The sequence below is a fragment of the Schistocerca gregaria genome, chromosome X (assembly GCF_023897955.1).
Source record: "Schistocerca gregaria isolate iqSchGreg1 chromosome X, iqSchGreg1.2, whole genome shotgun sequence".
Lineage (NCBI taxonomy): Eukaryota > Metazoa > Arthropoda > Insecta > Orthoptera > Acrididae > Schistocerca > Schistocerca gregaria.
The window spans coordinates 153650656-153670531 of NC_064931.1; the positions used below are offsets into that span (position 1 = coordinate 153650656).

Sequence of the window (19876 nt, forward strand, 5' to 3'; positions counted from 1 at the left end):
ATTTTAATGGCCATTAGTGTATTTATTCGGTTTGTTACCCCAGTTGTCTTTGAATATGTGGAAATACACTCTAAAAAGTAATGTACATGTTCAGGAAGACAAATGATTGCAATTTCAGAAAAATTGGATGATTTATTGAAGAGAAAGAGCTTCAGAAACTGAGCAAGTCAATAACGCGTTGGTCCGCCGTTAGCACTTGTACAAGCAGCTATTCGCCTTGCTACTGATTGACGAAGTTCTTCCATGTCTGAGACATATCGTGCCAAATTCTGTCCAACTTGTGCGCTGGATTGTAAAAATCCCGAGCCCGTTGGAGGGCCCAGAACATAATGCTCCAAACGTTGTAATTTGGGTAGAGATCCAGCGACTTTGCTGGCCAAGATCAGGTTTTGCAAGCACGAAGACAATAATAGAAGCTCACGCCGTAGAAGGGCAACAAAATGGGGCGTAGAATATCATCGACGTACCACTGTACTGTAAGGGTGCCGCGTATGATAGCCTTAGGGGTCCTGCCATGAAATGAAATGGCACCCCAAACCATCACTCCTGGTTTTCGGGCTGTATGGCGAGTAACAGTGCTGTCCGGGTGTCTCCAGACCCGTCTTCGCTCGTCAGCGGGGCTCAGTTCGAAGCGAGACTCATCACTGGAGATAATTCTGCTCCAGTCGATACGATTCCAGGCCTAAGGTGTGGCTGCAAACTTCCCGGCCAGCAGTGGTATACCAACCTGTTGCAGGCCATATGGCCCGACAACCAGGAGAGATGATCTAGGGTGGCATCTCATTTCATAGCAGGACCCATTTGGGTGTCATCCGAGGCGCCCTTGCAGCACACCAGTACCTCGACAACACTCCACGCCCAGTTTTGGTGCCCTTCATGGCAATCCATCCTAGGCTTTCTGCTTCTTGTCTTTGTGCTTGCCAAATCCTACGTTGGCGAGCAAGGTGACCGGATCTCTAAAAAATGGGACTGAGCACTATGGGACTTAACATCTATGGTCATCAGACCCCTAGAACTTAGAACTACTTAAACCTAACTAACCTAAGGACATCACACAACACCCAGCCATCACGATGCAGAGAAAATCCCTGACCCCACCGGGAATTGAACCCGGGAACCCGGGCGTAGGAAGCGAGAACGCTACCGCACGACCACGAGATGCGGGCAACCGGATCTTTGCCCAATTGAGAAGGTTGAGAGAATTATGGGCCGGGTCCTCCAAACAAATTGGATTTTTTTCGATCTAACGCTCCTATTGGACAGGAGTACATCCAAAAATTCTGTAATTCAATGGCAAGGCGAATAACTGCTTGCATAAGGGCCAGATGTGCACCAACGAATCGTTGAATTACTCAGTTTGAGAAGTTCTTTCTCTTTCTTCACTCAATTTTTCTTGTCTGTACATGTACATCACGTCTACCGATTTCCGTTCCATTCGGGCAGTTCCTTCGTGGTCCTTTCTTTTCCTTTTTTCGCCTTAGAATGTATCATCACAACAATGAATAAGCTTGTAGTATGCGACCGCCAGAGCGTACAACCCAAAACAAGGAGAAATGCAAGAAAAATTACTTTCAGTGAACCCACTCAAGAGGTGCATGTTGGTCAGCTCTTCATCAGTAAACCTATCGATAGGGCTGTGTATTACTGTAAACGTGCAACTAATACTACCAGAAAAACAAACTCGTGACAGAAGTGAGCAGTAGTAAACGTAAGCTTCGGGGCGAAGTGCTAAATGGGGATCACTGTTCCGAACAAGTACTGGGAGTGAATTGAACAAGTTTTTACATCTACATCTACATCTACATCTACATCGATACCCTGCAAATCACATTTAAGTGCCTGGCAGAGGGTTCATCGAACCACCTTCACAATCCTCTATTATTCCAATCTCGTATAGCGCGCGTGAAGAATGAACACTTATATCTTTCCGTACGAGCTCTGATTTCCCTTATTTTATCTTGGTAATCGTTCCTCCCTATGTAAGCCGGTGTTAACAAAATATTTTCGCATTCGGAGGAGAATGTTGGTGATTGTAATTTCGTAAGAATATTCGGTCGCAACGAAAAACGCCGTTCTTTTAATGGTGTCCATCCTAAATCCTGTATTATTTCTGTGACACTCTCTCCCATATTTCGCGATAACACAAAACGTGCTGCCTTTCTTTGAACTTTTCCGATGTACTTCGTCAGTCCTATCAGTAGTCTAAAAGAGGACGGACAAGCGTGGTGTAGGCAGTCTCCTTAGTAGGTATGTTACATTTTCTAAGTGTCCTGCCAATATAACGCAGTCTTTGGCTAGCCTTCCCCACAACGTTTTCCATTTGTTGCTTCCAATTTAAATTGTTCGTAGTAGTAATACCTAGGTATTTAGTTGAATTTACGGCTTTTAGATTTGACTGATTTATCGTGTAACCGAATTTTAATGCGTTCCTTTTAGCACTCATGGGGATGACCTCACACTTTTCGTTATTTAAGATCAACTGTCACTTTTCGCACCATTCCGATATTTCTTCTAAATCGTTTTCCAGTTTGTTGTGATCTTCTGATGACTTTATTAGTCGATAAACGACAGCGTTATCTGCTCAGATTGTCTCCAAAATCGTTAATATAGATAAGGAACAGCAAAGGGCCTATAACACTACCTTGGGGACGCCAGAAATCACTTCTGTTTTACTCGATGACTTTCCGTCAGTTACTACGAACTGTGACTTGTCTGCCAGGTAATCACAAATCCAGTCATATAGCTTGAGAAGCACCCGCATGCCTTGCTCATACTGTGGCATCAAGCAGTCAGGCCTACAAGATGAGTGGTCTGCCAAGCGAGTGGACTCATTCTTATTTATCGAGTAACATGAGCTCTAGTACTCACAATTAAGTTACAAATTATTGTCCTGTTTGAATATTAGGCAACGGAAACGGATAACGCACATCTGACTATTAGTAATTTACAGAACTCAGACTGTTCACTACGCCCTGGCAATACATTTTCTTTCTTACCCAACGGCTTTGATCAACACGTGGAGATCGCAGTGAATATGAATGGCGCACACATTATAAATTCTGGATATCATGACAACATTCTATTCGAAGGAAAAGGCCACAAATCTTTTTATTTTCACTATCTTTTCTATTCCGATAAATTCTATAACCTAAAAACACCATTACATGTTCTACAACAATTACACATGAGAAACTCCGCCCAGTGGGCATGGCTCTACATTGGTGATTCTCTATCTTATGGTCTCGTAATTATCTAACACTACACTGCACTTTCTGGATTGGATGGTGGGTCGTATGCTATATCTCACACTTCGACTCTCACACCCATCATCACGAAAATTTTCTCCAGACCGAGCGGTACGGAAATGAACATGCATAACCCACTGCCTCTGAACCTATCTTGCTACTCTCTCATGCAAACCACACATACTTAAATTACATGAAATACACCACACTGGCAACATGGAATACAACACAAGGAATTGTCACAACCTTATAATCACATCACTTTCAGCTTTCCCACTTCAATTAGTATTCATCCCAGTTTCACACGTCACTGCCCCACTTCGTAACTTTTCTTTCTTACTATAAACTCTGGAAGACATATGCACGTCTTCCTGTGCAATGCAAGCCAAGTGGCGTTGCTGGATAGATGGCTGACTCACCTTGCTTCAGTCTCAGAGTATTATAGTTTGAATCAAGCGTCACACGGAAACATAACACGCAAAGTAATATTAAGAACATATTCATCACACACGCGAGTCCTCAACTGATACCATGGACGAGTACTTCTCTTTATCCTTTGTCTCATACACAGATTGAGACTCACACAGTACTCACCATGTGGAAGTACTCGTCTCTAGTTTCAAGTCCTGCACACGCCATTTCTTAAATATTTCCAACTTATAGTACACACGCCAGTAATTCAGCTTAACTTTAGCACTCATAAGTATTTCAACTTATTTCCACACATGGTTTCATTGTGACCGTTGGTCACTTCCGAAGGTTACTACGATCCCCTTAATATTACCTGCCTGTCATTTAAGTCTCCCCCCCCCCTCCCCACAATAAAAAGAACCTGAAAAGAGAAATTATTATTCCAAACTAATCTTAAATATTTCACATGTATACCATGTCTCCACTCTTTTGTCTTTACAGAGCACACCTAAGACAGGTCTTACCAACACAATCCAGGGCCAGAGTGCTGAAACCTGGCCGTTCTTCAGGTCAGTTCGCACCTCCGTCGAGGAGGGGGGCGCACCATGTTACCGTATTGCTCAGACACATTTCAGGCGCTCAAAGCTCAGGTAAATTTCATTTCTTTGGTTCCACGAAAGGTGACCAAAGGACCATCTCAAAGATGATCATATATTGCCCATTCACTATCTGCGGTTAGCAGACGACCATACATTCATTCATTTCGCAGATCTCACCAAATTGGATTTAGGGATTTATTTTGTGGTAGTGCACATGGGATAAATTAAATAAATAAATTGTCCTTCTTTCATACACTGGTATCCGACTTCGGTGTATTAAGTGAAATTGAGTTATTATTACAACAAATATGTTGTTCTGACAAGAATAACGAAGAATGTTGTACTTATTTTCAACGTCGGGCGGTACTGTGCCCTTTCAAACTGAGACAGTATTCCATAAGCACGCAATTTCACTACGAGCCGCTTGTGTGGTACAGTGTCAAAAGCCTTCCGGAAATCCAACACTTCATGCGAATAAAGAGCTAGTTCGGTTTCACAAGAACGATGTTTTCTAAACCCACGTTGACTGTGTGTCAATATACCGTTTATTTCCATATAAGTCACACAGTGCGTATCGTCGACACTTGCACTGTTGCGCAGATAATTTCACTGAAATACAGATACAAACCTAAACCTGGGAAAGAAGTGAAACGAAATGCGACTGCCCTGTAAAGAGCCACTAGCATCAACAGGCCTCTTATACTACACTGTCCAGTCACTTTAATCTGACCTTTTATCAAAAATCCCGAATAACCACCTGTTCACCACGGACCGCTGCGAGGCGGGCAGGAAGACAGACAAATGGCTCTGAGCACTATGAGACTTAACATCTGAGGTCATCGGTCGCTTAGAACTTACAACTACTTAAACCTAACTAACCTAAGGACATCACACACATCCATGCCCGAGGCAGGATTCGAACCTGCGACCGTAGCGGTCGCGCGGTTCCAGACTGAAGCGCCTAGAACGGCTCGTCCACAAAGGCCGGCGGAAGACAGTCAGTAAGGTTCTGGGATGTACCGACAGAGGTCTGGAGCCATGCTGACTCCAGTGCCGTGGCCATCCGGTTGAGGATCCATGGCGCCAACAACCCGATCGAGTTGGTCCATTAGATTCTCGACTGGATTTAAATCCGAGGATTTTGGTGGCTGGGGGAGTGCGGTAACCTCATCCTTGTGCTCTTCGAACACTGCACGTCCACTGCGAAATGTGTGACACGTTGCATTGTTCTGCTGGTAGATGCAATTGTGACGAGGAAAAGAGAACTGCACGTAGGGGTGGACATGGTCCCCAAGGGTGGATGCATACTTTTGTTGATCCATTGTACTTTAAAGGCCGACGAGATCGTACAGGAAATGCTACGAAAACATTCCCAAGACAATAACGCTACCTGTTCGCCTGGACCCTAATGATGACTGTTGCAGGGTGTTTGCTTGCAGACGTTTCACGCCGTACGTGCCAACGGTAATCTGTCCGATGTAGTATCAAACGCTTTGTGCAGCGTGGTCCACTGATCATGACCCGGCCAAATATCTCACGAAATAAGCGTCAAACTAAAAAACTACACAGAACGAAACTCGTCTAGCTTGAAGGCTTGATGGCGTTATGGCTGGCCCGCTAGATGGCGCTGCCATAGTGGTGGTGGTTAGTGTTTAACGTCCCGTCGACAACGAGATCATTAGAGACGGAGCGCAAGCTCGGGTAAGGGGAGGATTAGGGAAGGAAATCGGCCGTGCCCTTTCAAAGGAACCATCCCGGCATTTGCCTGAAACGATTTAGGGAAATCACGGAAAACCTGAATCAGGATGGCCGGAGACGGGATTGAACCGTCGTCCTCCCGAAGGTCGAACGGGTATCAACTACGTTTTTTTTTTAATGGAACCCCCATTATTTATTATATATTCGTGTAGTACGTAAAGAAATATGAATGTTTTAGTTGGATCACTTTTTTCGCTTTGTGATAGATGCCACTGTAATAGCCACAAACATATGGCTCACGATTTTAGACAAACAGTCGGTAACAGGTAGGTTTTTTAAATTAAAATACAGAACGTAGGTGCGTTTGAACATTTTATTTCGGTTGTTCCTATGTCATAACTGTACCTTTGTGAAGTTATCATTTCTGAGAACGCATGCTGTTAGAGCGTGATTACCTGTAAATGCCACATTAATGCAATAAATGCTGAAAATGATGTTCGTCAACCTCCATGCATTTGGCAATACGTGTAACGACATTCCTCTCAACAGCGAATAGGTCGCCTTCCGTAATGTTCGCACATGCACTGACAATGCGCTGACGCATGTTGACAGGCGTTGTCGGTCGATCACGATAGCAAATATCCTTCAACTTTCCCCACAGAAAGAAATCCTGGGACGTCAGATCCGGTGAACGTGCGGGCCATAGTATGGTGTTTGGAAGACCAGTCCACGTGCTATTCAATACCGCTTCAACCGCACTCGAGCTATGTGCCGGACATCCATCATGTTGGAAGTAAAAATGGTTCAAATGGCTCTGAGCACCATGGGACTTAACTTCTGAGGTCATCAGTCCGATAGAACTTAGAATTATTAAACCTAACTATTCTAAGGACATGACACACCTCCATGCCCTAGGCAGGATTCGAACCTGCGACCGTAGCGGTCGCGCCGTTCCAGCCTGTAGCGCCTAGAACCGCTCGGCCACTTCGGCTGTTGGAAGTACATCCCCATTCTGTCATGTAGTGAAACATCTTGTAGTAACATCGATAGAACATTACGTAGGAAATCAGCATACATTGCACCATTTAGATTGCCATCGGTAAAATGGGGGCAAGTTAGCCTTCCTCCCATAATGCTGCACCATACATTAACCCGCCAAGGTTACTGATGTTCCACTTGTCGCAGCCATCGTGGATTTTCCGTTGCCCAATAGTGCATATTATGCCTGTTTACGTTACCGCTGCTGGTGAATGACGTTTCGCCGCTAAACAGAACTCCTGCAAAAAATCTGTCACCGTCCCGTAATTTCTCTTGTGCCCAGTGGCAGAACTGTACACAACGTTCAAAGTCGTCGCCATGCAATTCCTGGTGCATAGAAATATGGTACGGGTGCAATCGATGTTGATGTAGAATTCTCAACACCGACGTTTTTGAGATTCCCGATTCTCGCGCAACTTGTCTGCTACTGATGTGCGGATTAGCCGCGAATGCAGCTAAAACACCTATCTGGGCATCATCATTTGTTACAGATCGTGACTGACGTTTCACATGTGGCTGAACGCTTACAGTTTCCTGAAATAACGTAACTACCCGGCGAACGGTCTGGTCACTTGGATGATGTCGTCCAGGATTTGAAGCAGCACACATGGCACACGTTCGATGAGCATGTTTATCACTATAGCCATACATCAACACAATATCGACCTTTTCCGCAATTGGTAAACGGTCCATTTTAACACGGGTAATGTATCACGAAACAAATACCGTCCGCACTGGAGGAATGTTACGTGATACCACGTACTTATACGTTTGTGACTATTACAGCACCATCTATCACTAAGCGAAAAAAGTGGTCCAACGAAAACATTCATATTTCTTTGCGTACTACTCGAATGTGAAATAAAAAATGGGGGTTCGTATTTTAAAAAACGCAGTTGATATCCGTTTCACCTATGGCAGCGCCATCTAGCGGGACATCCATACCGCGATCTGGTTTCGCCCTTAATCTACATCTACATTTATACTCCGCAAGCTACCCAACGGTGTGTGGTGGAGGGCACTTCACGTGCCACTGTCATTACCTCCCTTTTCTGTTCCAGTCGCGCATGGTTCGCGAGAAGAACGACTGTCTGAAAGCCTCCGTGCGCGTTCGAATCGCTCTAATTTTACATTCGTGATCTCCTCGGGAGGGACAAGTAGGGGGAAGCAATATATTCGATACCTCATCCAGAAACGCACTCTCGCGAAACCTGGCGAGCAAGCTACACCGCGATGCAGAGCGCCTCTCTTGCAGAGTCTGCCACTTGAGTTTGCTAAACATCTCCGTAACGCTATCTCGGTTATCAAATAACCCTGTGACGAAACGCGCGGCTCTTCTTTGGATCTTCTCCATCTCCTCCGTCAACCTGACCTGGTACGGATCCCACATTGATGAGCAATACTCAAGTATAGGTCGAACGAGTGTTTTGTAAGCCACCTCCTTTGTTGATGGACTACATTTTCTAAGGACTCTACCAATGATTCTTAACCCGGTACCCGCCTTACCAACAATTAATTTCATATGATCATTCCACTTCAAATCGTTCCGCACGCATACTCCCAGATATTTTACAGAAGTAACTGCTACCAGTGTTTGTTCCGCTATCGTATAATCATACAATAAAGGATCCTTCTTTCTATGTATTCGCAATACATTACATTTGTCTATGTTAAGGGTCAGTTGCCACTCCCTGCACCAAGTGCCTATCCACTGCAGAGCTTCCTGCATTTCGCTACAATTTTCTAACCCTGCAACTTCTCTGTATACTACAGCATCATCCGCTAAAAGCCGCATGGAACTTCCGACACTATCTACTAGGTCATTTATATATATTGTGAAAAGCAATGGTCCCATAACACTCTCCTGTGGCACGCCAGAGGTTACTTTAACGTCTGTAGACGTCTCGCCATTGATAATAACATGCTGTGTTCTGTTTGCTAAAAACTCTTCAATCCAGCCACACAGATGGTCTGATATTCCGTAGGCTCTTACTTTGTTTATTAGCCGACAGTGCGGAACTGTATCGAATGCCTTCCGGAAGTCAAGGAAAGTGGCGTCTACCTGGGAGCCTGTATCCAATATTTTCTGGGTCTCATGAACGAATAAAGCGAGTTGGGTCTCACACGATCGCTGTTTCCGGAATCCATGTTGATTCCTACAGAGTAGATCCTGAGTTTCCAAAAACGACATGATACGCGAGCAAAAAACATGTTCTAAAATTCTAGAACAGATCGACGTCAGAGATATAAGTCTATAGTTTTGCGCATCTGCTCGACGACCCTTCTTGAAGACTGGGACTACCTGTGCTCTTTTCCAATCATTTGGAACCTTCCGTTCCTCTAGATACTTACGATACACGGCTGTTAGAAGGGGGGCAAGTTCTTTCGCGTACTCTGTGTAGAATCGAACTGGTATCCCGTCAGGTCCAATGGACTTTTCTCAGTTGAGTGATTTCAGTTGCTTTTCTATCCCTTGGACACTTATTTCGATGTCAGCCATTTTTTCGTTTGTGCGAGGATTTAGAGAAGAAACTGCAGTGCGGTCTTCCTATGTGAAACAGCTTTGGAAATAGGTGTTTATTATTTCAGCTTTACGCGTGTCATCTTCTGTTTCAATGCCATCATCATCCCGGAGTTTCTGGATATGCTGTTTCGAGCCACTAACTGATTTAACGTAAGACCAGACCTTCCTAGCATTTCCTGTCAAGTCGGTACATAGAATCTTACTTTCTAATTCACTGAACGCTTCACGCATAGCCCTGCTTACGCTAACTTTGACATCGTTTAGCTTCTGTTCGTCTGAGAGGTTTTGGCTGCGTTTACACTTGGAGTGAAGCTCTCTTTGCTTTCGCAGTAGTTTCCGACACTTTGGTGTTGAACCACGGTGGGTTTTTCCCGTCCCTCACAGTTTTACTCGGCATGTACCAGTCTAAAACGCATTTTACGAGTGCCTTGAACTTTTTCCATAAACACTCAACATTATCAGTGTCGGAACAGAAATTTTCGTTTTGATCTGTTAAGTAGTCTTAAATATGCCTTCTATTACTCTTGTTAACAGATAAACCTACCTCTCTTTTTTTATATGCCTATTAACGTCCATATTCGGGGATGCTGCAACGGCCTTATGATCACTGATTCCCTGTTCTGCACTTACAGAGTCGAAAAGTTCGGGTCTGTTTGTTATCAGTAGGTCCAAGATGTTATCTCCACGAGTCGGTTCTCTGTTTAATTGCTCGAAGTAATTTTCGGATAGTGCACTCAGTATAATGTCACTCGATGCTCTGTCCCTACCACCCGTCCTAAACATCTGAGTGTCCCAGTCTATATCTGGTAAATTGAAATCTCCACCTAAGACTATAACATGCTGAGAAAATTTATGTGAAATATATTCCAAATTTTCTCTCAGTTGTTCTGCCACTAATGCTGCTGAATCTGGAGGTCGGTAAAAGGAGCCAACTATTAACCTTGCTCTGTTGTTGAGTGTAACCACCACCCATAATAATTCACAGTAACTATCCACTTCTACTTCACTATAGGATAAACTACTACTAACAGCAACAAACACGCCACCACCAGTTGCATGCAATCTACCTTTTCCAAACACCGTCTGTGCCTTTGTAAGAATTTCGACAGAATTTATCTCTGGCTTCAACCAGCTTTCTGTACCTATAACGATTTCAGCTTCGGTGCTTTTTATCAACGCTTGAAGTTCCAGTACTTTACCAATGCAGCTTCGACGGTTTACAATTACAATACCGATTGCTGCTTGGCCCCCGCATGTCCTCACTATGCTCCGCGCCCTTTGAGGCTGCTCCCTTTCTGTACTTGCCCGAGGCCATCTAACCTAAAAAAACCACCCAGTCCACGCCACACAACCCCTGCTACCCGTGTAGCCGCTTGCTGCGTGTAGTGGACTCCTGACCTATCCAGCGGAATCTGAAACCCCACCACCCTATGGCGCAAGTCGAGGAATCTGCAGCCCAAACTGTCGCAGAACCGTCTCAAACTCTGATTCAGACCCTCCACTCCGCTCTGTACCAAAGGTCCGCAGTCAGTCCTGTCGACGATGCTGCAGATGGTGAGCTCTACTTTCATCCCACTAGCGAGACTGGCAGTCTTCACCAAATCAGATAGCCGCCGGAAGCCAGAGAGGATTTCCTCCGATCCATAGCGACACACATCGTTGGTGCTGACATGAGGGACCACCTGCAGATGGGTGCATCCAGTACGCTAGACAAGTTTGGTTCTTTGTAGTTTTTCGTTTGACGCTTATTTCGTGAGATACTTGACCCGGTCACGATCAATGGACCACCCTGTATATCCTCCACTGCCAGTGCTGACACCTTCTGTCTGTGAGTGGTTATCGTACTATGACGTCAATATTGGTGGTGGCTACATTAATGTAACTGGACCGTGTAACACACTCAGAAAACATTCCTCAACGAACTAAAATGTTGTCGGTGCAGTTCGGTTTCGCACTGTATACTGCACTGACTGGAGATAGTAGGAGGCATCTTACTCGGAGTAGTCGCAAACTGAAATGATTTCTGGCTTTTTTTCTGCATGGATGATTGATAATATATTTTCAGATTTCCAGCCGAACTGACGAATGCATTTGTTTCCGATAAACGGAATCGACCGGTCAAAAAAATGGTTCAAATGGCTCTGAGAACTACGGGACTTTACATCGGAGGTCATCAGTCCCATAGAACTTAGCACTGCTCAAACCTAACTAACCTAAAATATCACCCACATGCATGCCCGAGGCAGGATTTGAACCTGCGACCGTAGCGGTCGCTCGGCTCCAGACTGAAGCGCCTAGAACCTCTCGGCCACACCGGCCGGCTCGACCGATCAGCCCGCAAGCCAGAACCCTACCGCGAGAATCACCCTGTCTGGCGACGGCAGAATTCCTCCGGACGCATGTTGTGCTGAAACACAGACCGGCGGCTGGCGTAAAGGATGTCGATGTATCCAGCCGTGCTCATACCCACAAGATTGCGGTCTGCTATGCTGGTCCGTCAGAGAGAGCTGGCGAGCTGCCGGAAACAAGACGAGTATGTGGTGTGTTGCAGATGCGGGCGTGGGGCGTGCTGGCGTGGGCGTGGTGGTGGGCGTGGCCCGCGCCCGCAGACGCAGCCGTTCCGCCGCTGCGCGCCGACACGCTGGCCGCCGTCGCCGCCGCCGTGCAGGCCCGCTTCTTCTCGTCGTGCGTGCTGCGCGTCCAGCACTGGCCGCCAGGTGGGAGCTCACGCTTTCTCTTCCTATCCATACCCCTAACATAGCCACCTACTCCTCGCAAGTACTGTACACCGATGACCATTTCACTTGCACACCCTAAACCGACAAACCGAAAATGTTTGAGGATTTTTTCTTAGTATTTTGGCGTAAAAGACCTGTCGTCCCTGGTGGCTTGTTACACACTTACACTACTGGCCATTACAATTGCTACACCACGAAGATGACGTACTACAGAAGCGAAATTTAACCGAAAGGAAGAACATGCTGTGATATGCAAATGATTAGCTTTTCAGAGCATTCACACAAGGTGGGCGCCGGTGGCGACACCTACAACGTCCTGACATGAGGAAAGTTTCCAACCGACTTCTCATACACAAACAGCAGTTGACCGGCGTTGCCTGGTGAAACGTTGATGTGATGACTCGTGTAAGGAGAAGAAATGCGTACCATCACGTTTCCGACTTTGATAAAGGTCGGATTGTAGCCTATCGCGATTGCGGTTTATCGTATCGCGACATTGCTGCTCGCGTTGGTCGAGATCCAATGACTGTTAGCATAATATAGAATCGGTGGGTTCAGGAGGGTGTTACGCAACGCCGTGCTGGATCCCAACGGCCTCGTATCACTAGCAGTCGCGATGACAGGCATCATATCCGCATGCCTGTAGCTGATCGTGCCGCCACGTCTCGATCCCTGGGTCAACAGATGGGGACGTTTGCAATACAACAACCATCTGCACGAACAGTTCGACGACGTTTGCAGCAGCATGGACTATCAGCTCGGATACCATGTCTGAGTTTACTCTTGACGCTGCGTCACAGACAGGAGTGCCTGCGAAGGTTGTTGTGGTTGGCAGGAGAGCCAACACCGTGTTACTAAAGGAGGCCGAAATGCACGCGTTTTAGCTCACACAGCCTGGCATGAGGTCTGGAACATGGCAAGGGAATTAGAATTGAGAAAAACGGACGTAGCTGGTGGAATACTTAACTTTAATCCATTAATGACGAAATTCGCTCTTGACATTACATGATTCACAGTATCAATAGTAACAGAAAATGGCGCCTTGCTAGGTCGTAGAAAATAACGTACCTGAAGGCTATGCTAACTATCGTCTCGACAAATGAGAGCGTATTTTGTCAGTGAACCATCGCTATCAAAGTCGGCTGTACAACTGGGGCGAGTGCTAGGAAGTTTCTATAGACCTGCCGTGTGGCGGCGCTCGGTCTGCAATCACTGATAGTGGCGACACGCGGGTCCGACGTATACTACCGGACCGCGGCCGATTTAAAGGCTACCATCTAGCAAGTGTGGTGTCTGGCGGTGACACAACATTCTTCCCCCGCAAATCGGCGTACGTTTGTTGCATAAGGCTTCCGCCCGCCGTGGGAAGGACCGCATCTTGACGTATGCAACAAGTTGGGGAGCCTAACAACAGGCTAGACTGTGCCACCCGCACCCTGCCATTCGGACCGCGGGGAGTTAGGAAACGTCTGAAAACCTGCTCCAGGGCGCACACCAACATGCGGTGTATGCGCCCGTAGAGAGACAGGAGGGGCCGAAGGGTCGACCTCCATCGGGCCGGGGCACCCGACGGGCGAAGACGACATATGGTCAGGAGCGGGCAAGAGTTCCATGTCGGAGGACAACTGGTCACTGGAAGCGATCGGCGGCGCGTGATCCAGGGAGGCGCCCGGCGGTTGCAGCGACGCGTCCACTGCGGGCGTTGCCGGCGGGAGAACAGGCGGCGGCGTCGGCGGCGTCTCGCCATTGGGCAAAATAGAAGGCAGCGTCGGCTGAGGCGAGCCAGTAGATGGGTCCCTGGGGTGCTGACCGGACGGCACCGTCGCTGAAAGCAGACGGCGAGCGGCACATCCCGTAACACGACACAGGCGCTGCTGATTGAGATGCCGACGCACCTCACCAGAGGCCCCCAAAACCAGATAGATAGCGCTGCCGAGGCAGCGAAGAATGCGCCCTTCGAGCCAACGCCGTGAACCTCGGTAGTGGCGATAGTAGACAACGTCGCCTGGAGCAAAAGCAGGTGTCTGCCGCTGCACAGGAACCTGATTCGGCGGATGTAGCAAAGACATCAAGGTTCTATGAGGGCGACCGTGGAGTAACTCAGCCGGCGAGCGACCATCTCGGGGCTGAGAGCGATACGAGGACAAGAAGAGCAATAACGCGTCCTCCCGAGAATGCGATTCTTTCAACTTCAACATCTGTGACTTGAAAGTCCTGACCAATCGTTCAGCGGCACCGTTTGACTGTGGCGAAAACGGCGCGGACGTCAGATGTTGAATACCATTGACCTTGCAGAATGACTGAAATTCTGCGGACGTGAATTGTGGGCCACTGTCGGAAACAATAATCTGTGGAAGACCTTCAATGCAAAAGATAGCGGATAACGCTTGGATGGTGGCAGATGACGTCGTGGAAGACATCCGGACAACAAAAGGAAAATTACTGAATGAATCTACCACAACCAACCATCGAGCAATCCAAAATGGACCAGCAAAGTCGATGTGTAAGCGTTGCCAAGGGGAAGTGGCTTTTGGGCATGCAAAGAATTTCCGCGGTGGTGCTGATTGTTGTTCGGCACACACCCTGCAAGTAGAGCACATATTCGTAATCACGGCATCGATTCCGAACCACGTACAGTGCTGACGAGCAAGTTGTTTCGTTCTCACTATACCCCAATGTCCTTGGTGAAGAAGCTGTAAGACAGAGGACTGTAACGAACGTGGCACCACGACCCTGGACTGATCATTATCAGAACGCAACAGCAAAATACCACGTCGTACAAAAAGTCTCTCCTTGTGAGCAAAACATCGGCGAACCAACGGGTCCCCGATCCGTGACTTTGATAAGGGCCATTGCGTAGCAAAAAAACGCAGAACGGGAGCAAGGACAGGGTCGGCAGCTGTGGCTGTAGCTACACGACGAAAATCAATAGGAAACGATTCGACCACGTCATCGGTTTCCGCATCAATGAACATGCAAGCAAGTTCGGAGGAACCGAATGCCCTATCCTCAGCAACAAGGAAGCGGGACAAGGCATCGGCGTTTCCGTGCTTAGCAGTGGACCGATACAAGATATCGTTGAGGTACTGCGAGAGGAAAATAGACCAGCGAATGAATTTCTGCGGTGTACGTGGAGGTACAGGCTTGGTCGGATGAAAAAGCGATGTCAAAGGTTTGTGGTCTGTGATTATGGTAAAGTGACGACCATACAAGAAATCATGAAACTTTGTAACACCAAATACGAGCGCCAATGCTTCTTTCTCGATCTGTGAATAATTTCTTTGAGCAGACGAGAGCAATTTGGACGCAAAGGCAATAGGGCGATCGTGCGATCCATCTTTGTGCGCAAGCACAGCACCGATCCCGAAATCCGATGCATCCACCATCAATAAAAGGGGCTTCTGGGGATCGAATGGCGTAAGGCAAGTATTGGAAACCAACGCCGATTTCAACTGGCGAAAGGCGCGGTCGCATTCCGTCGTCCAGACGAACGGAACACCTTTACGGCGTAAGCGATGAAGCGGAGCTGAAATGGAAGAGGCACGTGGTATATAACGGTGATAATTAATTTTTCCCAGCACACTCTGTAGCTGCTTCAAATTCTGCGTCGAAGGCAAATCTTGTATGGCACGGAGGTGCGTTGGACTGGGATGTATGCCTTGGGCATTGAGTACATGTCCCAAGTATGGCAAGTCCCGAGCAAAAAACAGACATTTCTCCTTCCGCAAGCGAAGACCATTTTGTCGCAAGACCTGAAACAATGTTCTGAGATTGGCCAAATATTCCTCTTCCGTCTTTACGGAGATCACAATATCGTCCAGATAATTTGCTGCAGTAGGGACCGACGCACAAACAGTTTGTAGATATTGCTGAAACAATGCAGGGCCGGATGCACACCCGAATGGCAGTCGTTTGAATCGATACAAACCAAGATGCGTGTTAACCACCAAAACGCGCCGGGATTCTTCGTCCACCGGTATTTGCAAGTACGCATATGCTAGGTCCAACTTCGAAAAATATTTACCCGGGCACAGTTTGTCAAAAAGATATTCCGGGCGGGGTAAAGGAAAAGTTGCAATCACTAGTTGTGGATTCACTGTCGCCTTGAAGTCCACACAAAGTCTCAATTTGCCAGAAGGTTTTGGCAAAATTACTAAGGGTGATGCCCAGAGAGAAGCCTGCACACGTTCAATCACCTTGTGATTCCAAATCGTGTAATGTTTAGCGACCTCATCACGCAATGCGTGGGGAACATTGCGCGCTCTGAAAAAATTCGGTTGCGCGTTTACTTTCAGTTCCAAATGCGCTTTATAGGTCTTAGCGCAACCGAGGCCTGGTGCAAAAATGTCTGAAAAATTCTTCACATAGACGAGAAACACTGTCTGAAGGCACCGTCTGGTTCACTGATAGGACCTGATTTACTATAGACAAGTTAAACAACTGAAATAAATCGAAACCAAACAAGTTCACTGCAGAAGAAGAACGAAGGACGTAAAATGACACACGTTTTGTTTGTCCTTTGTGTAATGCAAGAAGGCTGCACTGTCCTAACACAGGGATCTTTTGTCCTGAATAGCTAGTTAACTTAACATTTGCGGCACGCAACGGAGGTGTTCCCAGCAGTTTGTAAGTGTCTTGATTGATCAGTGAAACTGCAGCTCCGGTATCGAGCTGGAATGGTATCACTTTGCCGTTAATGTCCAAGTCTACAAAAGGTTTATTGTCCTGCTGACGACAAGAGCGACTGTCTCGTGCAACGTGAACTGACACTGGTACATAATACCTTGCGACTTGACGGGAGTTCCAGCGATGTCGACGCACACTATTTTTGGGACGAACACAGTCACTGTTAGAGAGAGTGGCACTGCGCGGAGTGGAATGAACTACATGAATTTCCATGGGCGAAGTTTCGCGAGCCTGAGTATCCTTGGTGCGATTCCGATTCCGGCGCGAAGCAAAGGGCCTGGAACGGTTTTGAGCTTCCGATCTGAGCTTTTTCTGGCAAACGCTCTGAACATGTCCTTTTTTATTACAATAAAAGCAAATAGCTTCGCGTGACGGGCAATTCTCACGCGAATGTTTAGTAGCACACCGCGGGCATGATTTGATCACTGCATTTGCATGCCGGCGCGCGACACGTGGCTGAGAGCTTGGCGGCAGCGGCGCGGCCGGGCGCGAGGACTGTTTACTTTTCCGTAAAGCGCACCCGGCGGGCCGGTTAACCTGACACACTGCTGGCGAAGTTTCAAATGATTCCTGAGCAAAGTCAAGTGTGTCCTGCCGATCCAATATGTCCATCACTTGTTGAATGGAGGGATTGACCAGTTTCAAAATCTGTTCCCTTATACGAACATCAGAAACGTTCTGTGCCATTGCATCACGTACTATAGTATCTGAATAAGGGAGTCCACATTGACACTCAAAAGCACAATCCCTAGTAAGGCCTTGCAAGGTTGCAACCCACTCCCGATGAGTCTGACCTGCCGTACGTTTTGTACGAAAGAAGGTATACTTTTTCGTACCTACATAGACTGATTCTTTGAAATATGCATCTAATGCAGACAAAATTTCGTCGTAGGACAGAGTTGCTACGTCGCGTCGGGGAAATAATTTGACTATCACACGGTACGTAGTCACGCCAACTGACGATAACAAAAAAGGCTACGGCTCGTTACCTAGAATTCTGTAAGCGGCGAGATGGAATCCAAATTGGCGTGACCACTCCGTCCAGCCTTTCAGTGCAGCATCAAAAGGTCGAAAAGTTGGCGCAACAGCGTGTTGTGGCTACGTTAGCGGTGAAGCGGCTACTGCCGCATCGTTTTGCATCGCACGTTGACCCTGGACGAGCTGTCCAAGGGCATCCAGTAAGGCCTGCGTCTGCTGATTCTGTAAACGATAAAATTTGGACAGTACATCTGGAGATTGTGGCGAAGCCATTACACAAGTAAATCAGGGCAATTTAGATAAGAACACTTTTACTCTCGTCGCCAATGTTGTGGTTGGCAGGAGAGCCAACACCGTGTTACTAAAGGAGGCCGAAATGCACGCGTTTCAGCTCACACAGGCTGGCGTGAGGTCTGGAACATGGCAAGGGAATTAGAATTGAGAAAAACAGACGTAGCTGGTGGAATACTTAACTTTAATCAGTTAATGACGAACGTCGCTCTTGACATTACATGATTCACAGTATCAGTAGTAACAGATAATGGCGCCTTGCTAGGTCGTAGAAAATAACGTACCTGAAGGCTATGCTAACTATCGTCTCGACAAATGAGAGCGTATTTTGTCAGTGAACCATCGCTATCAAAGTCGGCTGTACAACTGGGGCGAGTGCTAGGAAGTTTCTCTAGACCTGCCGTGTGGCGGCGCTCGGTGTGCAATCACTGATAGTGGCGACACGCGGGTCCGACGTATACTACCGGACCGCGGCCGATTTAAAGGCTACCACCTAGGAAGTGTGGTGTCTGGCGGTGACACCACAATGGTGTACTCAACGACAAACCTGGGTGCACGAATGGCAAAATGTCATTTTTTTCGGATGAATCCAGGTTCTGTTTACAGCATCATGATGGACGCATCCGTGTTTGGTGACATCACGGTGAACGCACATTGGAAGCGTGTATTCGTCATCGCCATACTGGCGTATCACCCGGCGTGATGTTATGGGGTGCCATTGGTTACACGTCTCGGTCACCTCTTGTTCGCATTGACGGCACTTTGAACAGTGGACGTTACATTTCAGATGTGTTACTAACCGTGGCTCTACCCTTCATTCGAAATCATGCATTTCAGCAGGATAATGCACGACCGCATGTTGCAGGTCCTGTACCGGCCTTTCTGGATTCCGGAAATGTTCGACTGCTGCCCTGCCCAGCACATTCTCCAGATCTCTCACCAATGTGATCAATGGTGGCCGAGCAACTGGCTCGTCACAATACGCCAGTCACTAATCCAGATGAACTGTGATATCAAGTTGAAGCTGCATGGGCAGCTGTACCTGTACCTGTACACGCCATCCGAGCTCTGTTTGACTCTATGCCCAGGCGTATCAAGGCCGTTATTACGGCCAGAGGTGGTTGTTTTTGGTACTGATTTCTCAGGATCTATGGACCCAAATTGCGTGAAAATGTAATCACATGTCAGTTGTAGTATAATATATTTGTCCAATGAATACCCGTTTATCATTTGCATTTCTTCTTGTTGTAGCAATTTTAATGGCCAGTAGTGTATTACATTTCATTTTATCCTTCCACTCTCCTCTCCCATTTATCTTTGTATCTCTATTGTACTGAAAATACAGGAGTTTAACCAAAACATGGAAACACCAAAAACGCATCACATTCCCGTGCTTAATACGGTGTAGGATTACAGTAGGCATTCAAAATTGCTTCCTGTCCTCTGAGTACGGGCAAATATAGATTCTGTGCGATTATCGAGGGAATCTTCTGCGAACTAATGTCAAGTTCAGGTAAGACGATGACGGAGGTGGATGCGATCACACACCCATTTCTTCAAGGTAGACCACAGAGGTGGAGATCATGTGACTGCAGCGGACAGGAAAGATGCGACAATTGTGATACCAGTGCTGGATGGTACGTGCTGTGTGAAGTATCGCCACTGGGT

At 47.0% G+C, this 19876-nt stretch overlaps 1 protein-coding gene across 1 annotated transcript in view; it reads left to right on the forward strand.

Annotated features, from left to right (window-relative positions):
* The window catches only part of LOC126299414 (glutamate receptor U1-like), a 298401-nt gene that overhangs the window by 46558 nt on the left and 231967 nt on the right, over window positions 1-19876 (forward strand). The window contains exon 2 of the mRNA XM_049991308.1: window positions 12067-12232. Within this exon, the coding sequence (XP_049847265.1) occupies window positions 12067-12232 (166 nt within the window). The remainder of the gene's footprint in view (window positions 1-12066; window positions 12233-19876) is intronic.